Source organism: Mycothermus thermophilus, assembly GCF_041956435.1.
Source record: "Mycothermus thermophilus strain CBS 625.91 unplaced genomic scaffold VTJ04scaffold_3, whole genome shotgun sequence".
Classification (NCBI taxonomy): Eukaryota; Fungi; Ascomycota; class Sordariomycetes; order Sordariales; family Chaetomiaceae; genus Mycothermus; species Mycothermus thermophilus.
In genome coordinates, this window is record NW_027191429.1 from 1,888,170 (window position 1) to 1,901,778 (window position 13,609).

General features: G+C 56.4%; 5 protein-coding genes and 1 non-coding gene across 6 annotated transcripts; 3 read left to right on the top strand and 3 right to left on the bottom strand.

Annotated features, from left to right (window-relative positions):
* Positions 1-72: 72 nt before the first annotated feature.
* On the top strand, positions 73-279 carry VTJ04DRAFT_4805 (uncharacterized protein; the record flags this gene model as incomplete). The annotated part of the gene is made up of 1 exon (XM_069362852.1): positions 73-279. One exon carries the CDS (start codon positions 73-75, stop codon positions 277-279), a length of 207 nt encoding a protein of 68 aa, XP_069219757.1.
* Positions 280-821: 542 nt separating this feature from the next.
* VTJ04DRAFT_t67 lies at positions 822-894 on the bottom strand. Its single transcript has one exon. It is a non-coding gene; the product is annotated as a tRNA-Arg (tRNA).
* A 2,674-nt stretch (positions 895-3,568) lies between these two features.
* On the top strand, positions 3,569-7,732 carry VTJ04DRAFT_4806 (uncharacterized protein; the record flags this gene model as incomplete). Its single annotated transcript, XM_069362853.1, has 5 exons — positions 3,569-3,842; positions 3,912-5,217; positions 5,276-5,347; positions 5,407-5,475; positions 5,533-7,732. The coding sequence occupies 5 exons, from the start codon at positions 3,569-3,571 to the stop codon at positions 7,730-7,732; spliced, it is 3,921 nt and encodes a 1,306-aa protein (XP_069219758.1).
* Positions 7,733-7,817: 85 nt separating this feature from the next.
* Positions 7,818-8,021, bottom strand: VTJ04DRAFT_4807 (uncharacterized protein; the record flags this gene model as incomplete). Its single annotated transcript, XM_069362854.1, has 1 exon — positions 7,818-8,021. One exon carries the CDS (start codon positions 8,019-8,021, stop codon positions 7,818-7,820), a length of 204 nt encoding a protein of 67 aa, XP_069219759.1.
* Positions 8,022-8,823: 802 nt separating this feature from the next.
* VTJ04DRAFT_4808 (uncharacterized protein) lies at positions 8,824-9,137 on the bottom strand (the record flags this gene model as incomplete). The annotated part of the gene is made up of 2 exons (XM_069362855.1): positions 8,824-8,977; positions 9,085-9,137. The coding sequence occupies 2 exons, from the start codon at positions 9,135-9,137 to the stop codon at positions 8,824-8,826; spliced, it is 207 nt and encodes a 68-aa protein (XP_069219760.1).
* A 1,741-nt stretch (positions 9,138-10,878) lies between these two features.
* Positions 10,879-13,416, top strand: VTJ04DRAFT_4809 (uncharacterized protein; the record flags this gene model as incomplete). The annotated part of the gene is made up of 2 exons (XM_069362856.1): positions 10,879-11,443; positions 11,504-13,416. 2 exons carry the CDS (start codon positions 10,879-10,881, stop codon positions 13,414-13,416), a joined length of 2,478 nt encoding a protein of 825 aa, XP_069219761.1.
* Between the last annotated feature and the right edge of the window lie 193 nt (positions 13,417-13,609).

A 13,609-nucleotide genomic window follows, 5' to 3' on the forward strand; every position in this document is an offset into this window, starting at 1 on the left:
GCGTCTGTCAGACCCGGGACAGAACGAATTGGAGGGCTGACGGAAAGGAGAGAAGCAAAGTGAAGAAAAAGAATGGGCTGCGCCGAAGCGGCGGCGAGGCACTCAAGAGGAGGGGCTCGGACTCTCACTCTCTCTGACTGTCAGCTTCGTCAGTTTGCTGCGGCAGCAATTGGCTTGGCACAGAGTTTGAGATGGAAGAAAAGGAGAAAAAAGAGCGCTGTTTTCACCCGGACACTGGCATCATCCAAGCTCCAGCAGCTCTTTCCGTTGAATGAGTAGAATGAGCAGAATGGACAAGAGTCCAGACGAGAGAGAGCAAAAAGAATTTGTATGCTGGTGGTGTAAAAGTGCCCCGCCACAAAAAACCGGCAAAACGACGTCTCCCCACCAAGAAAGTGAACTTTTTGCAAGGCGGTGATGGTTTAGTGCGGGGCATTTCAGCAAGGGACGTGAACGGTTACTGCCGAGTCCGCCATGTCCTGTGAGCATCGGACCAATCAGGATGGCCAATTTCTACCGCGTGGGGTTCTCGCCTGTGTCGTGCATGGGCCATGCTGCTGCCCTTCTCCGATTTTGGGTTACCGCCTGGGCCCTCGCAATTTTCAGCCCACCGGTCTCCGTCTCCTCCTCGGCGCATTTTGCCGTCGCGATGCTTTCAGCGCAGCCTCACTTCAACAGCTTCCCACAGGATGCCCAAATCATGCCGTTTAGAAAAAAGGAGTTTTGCTCTTTCTAACGAGCCGCATCTCGCATTTTTCGCCTGAAACGAAATAAATAACGGAAAAAGCGCCATCTCGTTTCCGTGATGCTTCGCAAGATCTCGATCCACCCAGGAGTCGAACCTGGAACCTTTCGATCCGTAGTCGAATGCTCTAGCCATTGAGCCAGCGGACCAGATGTTGTTGTTGACATAGCGTGGCTATCCGCGGGTTGAAGAGGTTGCGTCAAAGCCGGCCGGGGCTCAGTTCCGGTCCCGTCCTCCCGAGGGGGGAACCAGACTGTGGGGCAGCAGAGAATCTCGGCCGGACCACCACGGCCCCGGGGGGTTCGATGTTGCGAAAGATCCACGGGTTTGTGGGTGCGGATCGTGGCTCGTGGCTAAGGTAGAGGAATTGGGATTTGGGCCATGGGATTGGGAATGAGGGCAAACCACATCTATGGATGTCATGTGCCACACTTCTTCCAGGATCTCCAGGCTATGGTGTACTTTGTAAGTCTGGGTGCCTCGATGGAAACCTGTCAACCCCACGATCACACCAAAGATCAAGAGATGGGACAGACCCATTGGGCATGGTGTCTCCATCAGCCATCTGGCCGTGCACTCGTCAGACGTGCAAGCCACAGGGTGCAAGGTGCAACAGCTGCGAGATCGAGACGCCGGCGTCTCGTGGACGATGCACGACATGGGGAGAATGGAACCACAGGCATGTGTTTCTATCCTTGGCGTTTACGGCGCACTGCTACGATTCCCCGCGATTTCTGACCCTGTCGAGCGCCGCGTGACGGTGAGGAGACTTGACTGAGGTGGGCCGGGCAGCCCGCACCTGGTTCACCTCGGCCGCGTGGGGGGCAGAATCGCATGCATTCTCGGATGCCGTGTTTCGTCGATAACCACCTATGGCGCAGGTCTCTCTTCTACACAGTTCGTTTCCCTAACCGGGTCGTTGTAACATCTGTGCTGTTTCGGCCATGACAGTTGGTGATGCTGTGAACACAGGCAGGGCGACCTGAAAGCTGACCCAGTCGGAATGTTTCCGTCACATGGCCGAGGAGCGATGAGTCGAGGACTCTATTTCTGGCGTTGACTGACAAGACACTGTCTAAACCCCTGCTGCCAGCAAGCGATCTTTCATCATCAGGTAGGTACCTATTGGTACTCCTGTACGGCGTCCTTGTTCGTTCGTCTTGACGTTATCAGTTGTCAACCACCAGCTTCCACTTCTCCCCGCCCTGCCATCAACTCTGGCGCTAACGTTTAGCCATCTCACTCCCGTTTCGCCATTGCCTGTCTCAGATTTCCTCTTCGCCAAGTCTGGAAAATTAGCGTGCCATGAGCACGATGCGCGACGCGAAGGGCCCCCATGGGTCTTGATAGGCGACGCTCGAGCTGGCCCCAGCGCGGAGCTGCACGGCTTGCAGATGGTCAACGCAGTGTAACCCAGCCTGGATCTCAAGTCGCCTGCACATGTTCACCGTCCACCGAAGTTGCGGTCATGGGGCCACTCACTGAATTCCAGTTCCTGATTCTCTCGGTCCATTCTGCCGTCATCGGCCTCAAGTCCCACTTTGGCCTTCTTGTGCGTCGTCTGCTCAATCCACCCCTCTCGTGGTGGACGAGCGCGCTTTCCGGCAGGAGGGTTTTGGATCGTGGCAAGTCACCCCGTCCAGGGTTGAGGCTATTCCTAGCAGGGCCACGCGTGGTGTGCCACCGGTGGTGTCGGTGGATTGCAGCGGCCTGGCCCTCCAGATCCCTTCATCAACGTCTCTCCACGCCTTGGCCACACCCACCTTGACCCCGCCATTGGTTGCTTGAGACGCAGCAACTGCCGCTCTGCGGGCGCCGATTCGTCAGACGCATCACGGCAAGAAGGACGGTGTCTGGCGGTGTGTGGCCGGGAGAGGGACGATGTGTAACTCTCCACTCCGTTGTAGGTGTGGAAGAAGTGAAAGAAGCCCAACCTTCAGCTCTCTCGGGTCCTCAATGCTGTGCATCTCTCTGTCGTCCTCTTCCCCATGTCGTCCGTGATCCCGATTCCCAAGGATGCGAGAAAGGGCATCAGACGAGTGGAGAGTTTATGGTTTCATAGATGGAACCCAAGCCCATGTTGGACCCAAGGTGAAGCTCAAACCAACGAGGATCGGGATGCTGGACACCAGGAGGTAGCGTGGACACCTGCTACCTAGCAGTTGGGCGCCCACCGCGGCAAGTGCTAGCGCCGCAACAGGGGCCCCCAGCTGACCCGCCCTGGTTCTTCAGAGACAGCAGCAGGCCCCTTCCCCGACTTCCGGCTCAGCGATGCATCACTGATCAGTCGAGCCAAGCGGATCCTGCTATATTATTAGCCCATGCCAACAACCCCCAAGCCTCTTGTGACTAAAGTACTCCTCCTCCACCTTCCCGGCTCTTGCCAGTCGCGCTCCACGCGCTGTCGAGCATCATCCTTGGGGATTTTTGGTTTTGTTGAAGGGGTTTTGGAGAAGGCAGGGTGAAGGGATATCATGTTTCATCAGGCCATTATTTTGTTGTTCTTCTTTGGTGGGCAGCTGTGTTGTTGAGTTTCGACGTCGCCGGCCTCTTTCGGCGTCTTCCCCCGTCTCTTGACCTTGACTCCCTCTATACCCGACGTTCTCTTTGAACCTTTATACCGAACCCGATCCATTCTCGGTCAAGAGCAACGAAGACGAGCAAACACCGAGCCACGCCGAACAATCATCACCGCGTAACCATTGACCTCCTGCGGAACGTCGAACCTCCGGACCCCCTATTCTCCCCTCAGCGAACTTCTATGGCGCCCAGCCGCCTCATCTGATTCAACCGGGGCCCTGCGCTGCCCAACTCCGCCAAAGAATGTTGTCTGCCCTGCTTCGACCCTTTAAGGGCAGCAGCTCGAGAGCCGATGACCGTGATGCGGATCTAGAGCACGACTTTGCCTTTCGTCCCTCCATTGCCGAGTACCGCCGCCATCTCCACGCCACCGCAGACTTCACCGAGGCCGACGACGACGACGATGAGTCCGACGGCGCTGCCCAATCTCGCCCCGCTCCGGGGGCCCGTCCAGACGACGATGACGGCATGGCTTGTTCCTCGGGAATCCTCCCCCTCTTCTCTGCCAATAATCTAGGTGAGTTGGGTCTCTAAACGTCTCAGCGGCACCATCATTCTAACGACGTTGGAATACGCCACTTTGTAGACACAATACCCGTCTACAGCATCACGCATGCCATCCGTAATCTCGTCCAAGACCGCACCGAAACCGCCTTGTCCTGGGAGCAGCTGAGGTCACCACAGATATCGCAATTTCTCGTCAAGCCTATGCAGCAACTGATCCGAGCCCAACACTTCTCGCCCGCTACCTTGTACGCCCTGATGGTCAACTGCCTGCAATTCGAGAAGGAAGCTCGCCTTTCTCCGGGGACTGCCGGCACAAGCGCAACCCGAGCGAAGGTGTGCCAGCTGCTGGCGATCAAACTCCTCAAAGAGTACAACACGCGGGAGCTCATGGACGCACTCTGCTATGATTTCTATCCTCTTCAGGGTTGCCCCGGAACTCAGACCCCGCTCACTCCAGGAGGCGGTAGGCCGCTTTGGTCGCCAACCGTTCCCCGAGCCTCAGCCCTCGAGGTGGCTATCCGCGCCTCGGCAAAGACTTTCCTATCCCACCCCAGTGTTGTTCAGTTCCTCGAGGCCATCTGGAACGGTTCCATCTGCTTTTGCCTCCCACCCCAGGAACCCCAGCCTTCGGGCCCTTCCGGCAGTGCCTCCGGAGGCAACCAGTCCCGCCGCCAAAGCACCGTCCGTACCCCCTTGCTTGCGGAGCAGCGCGAGCAGCGGACCAAGTACGAGCCCCCGCAGCCTAAACCATTCTTCGCCGGCAGAAGCTTTGTGACTTTGTACAACCCCCGGACCACCACGCTGTTCAAGTTATCTCGGTTGCGCGTCCCTCGCTATCGACGTCTCTTTTCTACATGCTCCCTCCTCGTTTTGGTAGCCTTGTTCCTCACCGTCCTGGGCCAGAGGTCCAGCCGCATCACGTCCGTGGAACTCGTCTTTTGGATATGGAGCGCCGGCTACATGCTCGATGAGCTTGTTGGCTTCAGCGAGCAGGGATTGTCTTTTTACGTCATGAGCTTCTGGAACATCTTCGACCTTGGCATTCTTGTGCTGCTCATCGTTTACTACTGCATGCGGATTTACGGTGTGTTCCTCCTCGATCCTCACCAATGGAACCAAAACGCCTACGACGTTCTTGCAGTCAACGCCGTTCTCCTGCTTCCCCGACTCCTCGGCGTGCTGGATCACTTCCGCTCCTTCTCCCGGCTCTTGATTTCGCTCCGCTTGCTCATGCTGGACCTGGCTGCCGTCTTCGTCCTCGCCTTCATCTGTTGCGCTGGCTTCTTTGTGTTCTTCGCCTTCTCGAAGAACCCTGACGGTCCGATTGCGGTCGCTTACAAACTATTTCAGGCGCTGCTGGGTTTTACGCCGTCGGCTTGGGACATGTAAGTGCACCTTGCCGGTGACCGAGGTTACCCCGATTCTGACGTTACTCTGCTGCAGGTGGTCGTCGTATAACTGGATGGGCAAGACGCTGCTGATCTTGTTTCTGATCATGAGCCACTTCGTCGTCATGTGGGTAGCCCGTGGTATAACTCGCCACTGAGTTACCAACGATATTAACAAGCTGACAGAGCCATTCTTGTCGCGGTCCTAACAAACTCGTTGATGGCCATCACCTCGAAAGCCGCTGAAGAGTACCAGTATGTGCCGAAACGCGTGGTGCCTCATGACTTGTGATGCTGACGCGTTCTGTGTAGGTTCACATTCGCCATCAACACCATGGCCATGGCCAAAGCCGATGCCCCGTTTTGTTACGTACCGCCGGTGAACATCTTCGCATGGGTGTTGATGCCTCTGCGTTACGCCATGCCCCGGCGGCAGTATGTGGCGCTGAATCATGCAGTGGTCCGCGTCACACACTTCCCGCTGCTGTTTGGCATTTACTTCTATGAAAGGTTTATCCTGTCTCACAATGTCTACGAATTGACAGACCTAATCGACAGGCCGCGCCGTGCTCGGCGCTACGTCTTGACGGACCCTGCGACCCGATCGACATTCTTTAGCCCCAGCATCCGGGTTCGAGAAGCATCGGTGGTCGCTTTCGAGAGAGATCGTGCGTTGGATGAGGTGTTCCGGCGGATACCACACACGAGAAATCAGCGGCGAAATGACACACGAAAGTCCCAGACGGCTATCCGGACGTGGATGGAACAACAAGAGCCCTCGCCGCGGAATTATTCGACAATCGACAGTCGTAACCTGGGGAGCGATTGGCACAGGAGGCTTAGCATGAACCGCGAGAGGCCGTCGAGGGTCCCACGACTGTATTCGGACATCCGCTCGACCGCGAGCGATCCAGCCGATCTCATTTCTGATGCCCCCTATTCTGCTGGCCCTGCAATGTACGAGTTTGACGAAGGGGTTATGCGCAGAGACTACGCGGCCGAGCCCAAGGACCACACAGACGCCGATGCCGACGGGGATGATGAGCTTGTGACGAATGATGAAGATGAGGGTGACGACGTCACTAACACCCTTGAGCAAGGAGAGACCACAGAAGAGGCGGTGGAGGACGAGTACTTCACTCCAGTTGCGACCCGGTTCAGTGACCCCCCAGTCGAGTCTCCTCGGCCGCCAACATCGCGACGAGTCCCTATCCACACGCGGACCATGTCAACCAACACGATACTGTACGCTCCCGAGAGCACACAGCCCGATGACTCGTCCGCTTCTGATTGGGCCGCCGCCAATGCCTTATCTCGTGCGCTCGGCAACAGACACACCCCCGTCGTGACCCCCATTACTCCAGGCGCCGGCCGCCGCTCTCCCCGTCGCCATATGTATCTCGCAAGCAACCGCCCTCGTTCCATGATTCAGCCAGGCGAGAGCCTCTACCGTACCATGTCCAACCGCTCCGGGGGTCTGACTCTCGACATTGCCGCTGCCACACATTCGAGCAGCGCATCTACGAGCCGCCCAATCCGTCGCCACTCTCTCGCCGACTTGATCACCTCCACCTCGGCATACCATGATCCGAATCCCCCGATGACCAGCGGTTCTGCAGACGATGTCAACCGCACCCTACTCGCCAAGATGCAGTCCCTTGAAGAGAGTCTCGGCTTCATGGTCCGTGAGATGCGCAACATGCGCAGGTCTATGCCCGGTAGGACGGAGATGGGCGGATACCATTCGGACGAGACGACGGGAAGGCCCTCATCCTGGACAAGAACGATCCCTCAGCACAACCCCCCTCACCACCCGCAACCGCATCATCACCACTATCACCAGTATCACCAATGGCAGCAGCAACAACAGCAGAGGCACCAAAACCGAAGAGCGGGAGGAGGCGGCGGGTTCTCGGTCGGGTCCGACCCTAGCTCGACAAGGGGACAAATGTTGATCGAAACGGCCGTTTCGCACGTTAGGGAGAGGGAACGGGATCGCGAAAAGGGGGAGAAGGGTAGTGGCAGCGCCGCGGCTGGCCCGTCTTGGTTGAGGAGGGCTCGGCTTGGCGTGGCTGGTGCCGCCGGGAGCGGAAGTAGCGGCGCCGGGTTGGTTACCCGCCGTAGCTTGCCGCCGAGACGGCCTTTGGGGGTGTGGAGGAGCTCGACGGCCCCTGGTGGTGGCGCGGGACCGGGTGCAGTCGCTGAGGATAAGAACAAACCCCCCACTCCTTCGGGCTCTGGCGGCGGTGTGGAGCCAGGGCTGGGAATCACGGGCAGATCTGCTGGGAGTGGCGGTGGTAGCGGGAAGGGAAAGGGCAGGGAGAAGGGTGGTAGCAGGCGTTCGAGTGCGGAAAGTCCGTTGAGCGATGGTCGTGGTCGTGATGGTGCTCGTGCGGTGGTGGAGGAAGGGAGAGGGAGTTTGGAAACGAGAACGGGGTTGGTGGGCATGAGCATGTCGCCGAATACGGATGAACTGGCTACGGCCGGGCGGAAGGGGCCCATGAGCCTGTGAAGGAAGGAGGGCGGGATGTGCGAATGAGGGAGTTGTTGGACAGCGAGTAAGAGGGAGGGAGATTTGGTGGGTTTCTCTCATGTGATTATGCGCGGGCGGTGGTTGTGTTCGTTTGATTCGTTCGCGTGGCATCAGCCATGTGCCTTATGTCTTGTGTTCCTTTCGGGCATGGGAAGGGGCGCTCTGGGTCGGTTTTACTGGTGTTTGGTTGCATCTGGGCGGCGTTGAACGGGGTTTTGCATTTGGTCTTTATTTTTCTGCTTGCACTGGCTCTCTGCTCTGTCGTCATGGTGGTGGGTGGTAATCTGTTAATATTATCAAGTTGGTGTATGGTGAGATAGGTAGGTAGGCATCGAGTCGTTTTAGTTGATCGTCATGGATTGGGTTGGGTGGCAGGTGGGTTGTTGGTTTAGGGGGGTATCTTTGTATGTTTACGATAAAGTTGCGAATGGAGTGATGTTGTCTGGGGGATGCGAGTACTAGAGTCCGATTTTGAAGAAGTGAGGCTATGATTGGGTAAGATCACAGTAGCGGTATAGGCAACGGACGATCATGTCATGTTAGGGCTTGTAGCTCATTTTCTTCACAGCGCTATTAAGGCACCTATCTACCTCCCTACTTGGTAGCTCGTCGTCTATGCTCTGAAAATCCTTGTTTCTCAATGTTGTGGTGGTTCGCGTCACAACTTTTGGATGTCCACCTTTGGAGAAAATTGGCTAAGGCCTAATGGAACGGATGAATACCGGCAGTATATTCTCAAAAAGTCATCATAAAAACCAAGTCTACCCAGTTTAATCCTTCTCCGAGACTGTCATCATCATGTCATTCATGGCTGGAGACCTACTCGTACTGGTGGGAAGACTGTTCCTTATTCTCACCAACTTCGTCCGTCCGACACAACAAAACCAAAATAAAACCCTTGCAAGACCAAACAAACCCAACTCCAAATACACACACCAAACCCGGACCAAAACTCCATCAATGGTTCAAACTCAAGCCCGACAATCTAAACAACCCAAGTAAAATGAACAAGTATCGTGAGACTGAGGAGAAGGGGGTTGTTTGTTGATGTTGTTGACAAGTAGGAATAGTTAGATGCCGCCCCCGCTGCGCTCGACGGTGACGTAGTGCGGAGAGGCGAGCTTGCGACGGAGCTCGCGCTCCTCGTAGAGACGGGCGCCCGTCCGGAAACCGAGGGTTGCGGCGGTCAGGACAACGCCGGTCGTTGCGAGGCCGGGATAGCGGCTGTTGGGTGGGGGGTTTGTTGTTAATATCTGAGTCTGAAGGGACGGTGGGCTGGTGGTGGTGGTGGTGGAGAGGGGTCTCGTAAATTGGGAGACATTGGAACATACCTGATGGTGCGAGCAACCGAGCCCGCGGCGGATAGGACGCGTTGAGTTTGCATGTTATTTGGGGTTGCCGAGTGTTGTTGTGGTGTCTCTTGGGGTTGAAGGCAGGCTGGAGGAGATAGCAGCAGCCAGCAGTTGATGTGTTCAGAGATGGATGCGCTTGATGGAAGCAGATGTTGGTCTTGACGGAGTTGTCTTCGCAAGCACCTAGGTTGTTTGGGAGTTGAAAGTTGTTGGAAATTGGGAGAGTAATGGCGGTCAAGCAACTGCGTGGTCTCCTTTTATGCTGGCTGTCCACTATCAGAAAGGACAACCGTGAGTTGGCACAGAGATAGGCCAAGCTACGAGGTAATGGGTAAAGTGACTAGTGCACAAATCGCTCCTTTCAGTCAAAAGTTGAGATCATAGATAAGTCAACTAGACGGACGATTCATGACATTCATGACATCAAAGAATCGAATTGTTGAGAGGGGATTTGATCTGGATTTTGGAGAAGTTCAGATGGTGTTGTGCCACTTATCTTTGAGGCGGGAGATCCAGTGGAAAGTTGGGACCAGATACAGCCCGTGCTCTGAGCCTGGGTTGGTTGGGCATCAGGCCAGGACGATCCATTCCTCCGGCCTGTTCCTCTCCTCGACTCAGGCCTGGACCGAGCCAGGCCCGGACCAAGGCTAACGTAAAAACAATTCCTTCTTGCGGTCCTCCAGCGTTGCGTCCCACATCTCCAGGTTTCGGTTGTGAAACACTCCTCAGAAGAAGACAAACCTGGAATGGTTCGAGCTTGAAGGCCTCGGGAAGGACCGGCGGCACGCGACACCTTGCCGAAGCAGCGGGGTTGCAGGTATGCAATGAATTCTGATTGGCTGATCAAAGCCGAAGCTGCACCCTGGTCTGGTCAAGCTCGGGCATGTGGGGCAGTCTGAGGGAGCTTGGGCCACCTGGCCTTGGCATACATAGGCCTGGTGGGGCACCATGGTTGCCCTCGACGGACTTACACTGCATCAGACAGACAGGAAGGGAGTTCTCCACAGAACAAATTGGGCTATAAGTGTCAAAGAAGGCAAGACAAAGAGAGTTGTGATAGCAGACTCGACTTTTACTTGAAAGAACCAATGTTGTTCAGTTCATTCAATTGTCGTTAATTCTGCCACGTCAGCCTGATGTCAAGTTGAATTCATTGATAGGTTGTTGGCTCTCACTTCTTGGTGCACCAAGACATTAGGGCTGACTAAGTACAACCTGCATCGGTCTGCATTGCCGCATCACCAAGTCGTCTCACCCGTCTTCTGGTGTGCGCAGCCTCGTGGCAGAGCAGCGCCATTCTGCACTCGGGGAGTTGCTCATGTCGCCTGTCAGCTGTGCTACATCTGGCCCCTCCGTTTGAGCAACCTGAACTGCCGCATTTCACTTTTGAAGATGCCACCTAGTCCATCTAGGCGAGGTAACTTTGTATCCTCCTGGTCGGGGCAGACGCCGAAAGAAAGCCTGATCTGGCCGCAAGGCAACCAACAAACCCCTGTGTCCTGCACACATGGCATTTGTCCTCCATATCAATAGCGGCGCGGAATTCATCTCATATTTCTGTCTCCGTGTGCTTCTCTTTCCTCGTTTTAAACCCTCGGCGAAAAGCACCTCAACCCATCCCGTCGCTTTTTTGAATCTTCCTCCAACTCTTCAGACTCTCACCACCATGCTATCCTCTTCCTCCGTCTTCCTCTGATCCTCAGCTCTACGTACCGCCTCATTTTCCACTCTCCGAATCTTGACTGTTCTCGATTCTTCTGGTCCAAAGACATCATGGCCTCTCCCGGCCCCACCACCGATTCATTCGGTGTTCCCTTGGGGGGTTTGAACCCGAGCACCGAAAACGCCATCAAGCTTCATATGATGGACATTGCTCGCCTCAAATATCCCTGTACTCGCAATGACGGCGACGTCCTGGCCATCATCACTTTCCCCAAAGACAGCAAGTCCGCTCTCGCCTGCGATGGCGAGCCGTGGCACGACATCCGGCTCCGTATGAGCTCTGAGAAGCTTCGAGGCCTTGGATCCAAGGTCATCAACGACATGTTTAGCCCCAGGGCTCAAGCCCGCTTCCGTCGCCGACACAAACTCGACACCCTGCCCTCCGGAGTCGACTATGTCCTCGACTTTACGCCTCCTGTGGAGGGTCCTGAGCTGGCGGACTTGACCGCAGCTCTGTGGTTGCCCAGAGTGGTCAAGATCTGGTTCCTCGCTGGCTTGTTCATTCCGAATGGGATTCTTTGCGGCGTCCCCAACGCCCCCTCGCGCCCCCTCGCCGACAAAGCCGTCGGTGCGGTTCTCACCCTCGGCCACGATGACGTCTGCAAGGCTGGAGCATGTGAGTCCCCTCTTCCATTCAACCCTTTTCCCCCACCAATGACTGACACATGTCTTCTAGGTTTCACCCTCCTTGGCGACTGGGAGCCCAATACAGATCGTAATATCCCAGGAATCTTTGAGGATAACCCATCTTCAGCTATTCGCCATATTCCTGAGTGGCGTAAAGTCGACGACTACTGCCCCATCCGTCATCGTGTCGCCATTGCTCGTGTTCTGAAAGCCATCAACGGTGAAGACCTTCTGTTGAACTCTGCCGTGCGCATGTGGACCGTCGCGCAGGTTGCCCTGTCCCTCGAGGTTCCTCAGATCGTCGTCGATCCCGTCACCCAATGGCTTGTTGCCCCGCCCAACACCAAGTTCATTGAGATCTGCCCTGAGCGCGCATTCCAGCTTGCATACTTGCTAAAGATCCCGAGCGTCTTGGTCGCCGCTTTCCGAATTCTCGTCAACGAGCTCGCCGTCGACTATGCGCATCCCAATCCTGGCCCCGGTCGCCCCCCTCTGACCTGGGCCCAGCGCCGCCGCGACGAGTATGGTGATTACCCCTCCGACCCCGTCGAGTATGCGAGCCGCGCCATGGTCGAGCGCATGAACGCAAACTACCAACTTCTGCTGTCGGATGACCTCTTCGACCTGCTGCCCGGAGACAATAAGGAGTGGAAGAAGCTGAAATACTACGGCACCCTCATTGCCGATCTAGATCCGCAGCATCTCCTCGTCAAGCGCTACAACGATTTGCTCGCCGCACTGAAAACTGCCATGAGACACTGGGTTAACAAAGCTCTCAAACCCCATTCTCTTAGTAGCGGCTTATATGCGAAGATGGAGTCCCTTCTTGAGCACCAGCGCCGTCATTACATTCCCGCCGCGGAATACAAATCCCTCTTCGAGCTTTATTTGGCCCTTCATCCCCAGCAGAGAATCCTGACCCCATTCTTCTGGTCTCATCTCGAGTGGCCGGAGTCCGAAAGGAAGTTCACCGAGACATTCTCCCACGTTTTGCCCAGGCCCCTCGTTTGGTACGTGGCGGATTTCAACGCCGAACTCGAGTGTGCCCTCCAGAAACCGCCTTCCCCAGCCTTTGAGCGCAGCACATTCGAAGCCGCCCTCCGTGCCGAGTTCGAGGAAGGCACATACCTTGACAACGACTTCATCACAGACCACTTCTTCTACCACCTTCGCCAGTCCCTGAGCGAGTTTAGCCGATCCGTCTGCGGCCACCGGCTCCACGGATATCCCCGCGATTCCGACAGCGGTGTGCCCTTCTTGCTCTCGGACCACCTCATCCTTGGCCTGTCCGACAAGGAGATGAACTACCTCCCCATCTGGGCGGGCGGTCTCGACGACGGCTCGGGCGGCGTCTTCCAGGAGGTTATTCCGCCCGCAGAAATGGGGCCCAGCGAGCCCGGCCCGGCGTACCACACGGGGTATACGGCGGCGGGGACGGAAACGGACGCCATGACCGACGCCACATTCATCACTTCCAACACCGCGGCGGTAGCAACAGCTCCCGGGGCAGCAGGCAGAGCGAGATCTACCACCACCGGGACAGTTTCGAACCTGGGATTCAGCGAACTCTCTCTTGGAAGTACCAGCGCCGGCACCGACGGAGTGATCTCCATGACCACGCAAGGTCGGAGCCTTGCGGCTCAGCACAGCGAGGCCGCCGCGAGCACGCCCAAGGGCGAGGGGGCGAGGAGCGTGGCGTTGTCGATGGCGGATGAGGACGCTGCTGAGCTCGAGAACGCGTACGCCGCCGCGAGGATTCAGGAGCCGACAGACCATCAGGCACATGGTAAGGCGATTGAGAAGTATGTGAATGAGATTGATAGGGATGATTTTATGCTGGAGGAGACCGGGGATGATGATTTGGACGTGGAGTTTGATGAGGATGATGATGATGACGGGACTTCGACGCTGGATGGGTTTGAGGATGTTGGGCGGGAGGTTGAGAAGGCATCGCGTAGCTGAGGTGTTCACGCGGACACATTTATGCATGAAGACCAGCAGGGCCTGGGTACTTTGTTTTGCACGTTTCTCTGGGCTGGCGTTAAGTATGGGACATGGGAGATCGGGAGGGTGTTCTTGGAGTGTGTGGTTAATTGGGATCTAAGCCGTGAGAGACAGACAGACAGGGCGTTTGGAACGCGTTTCTTTTGACCTC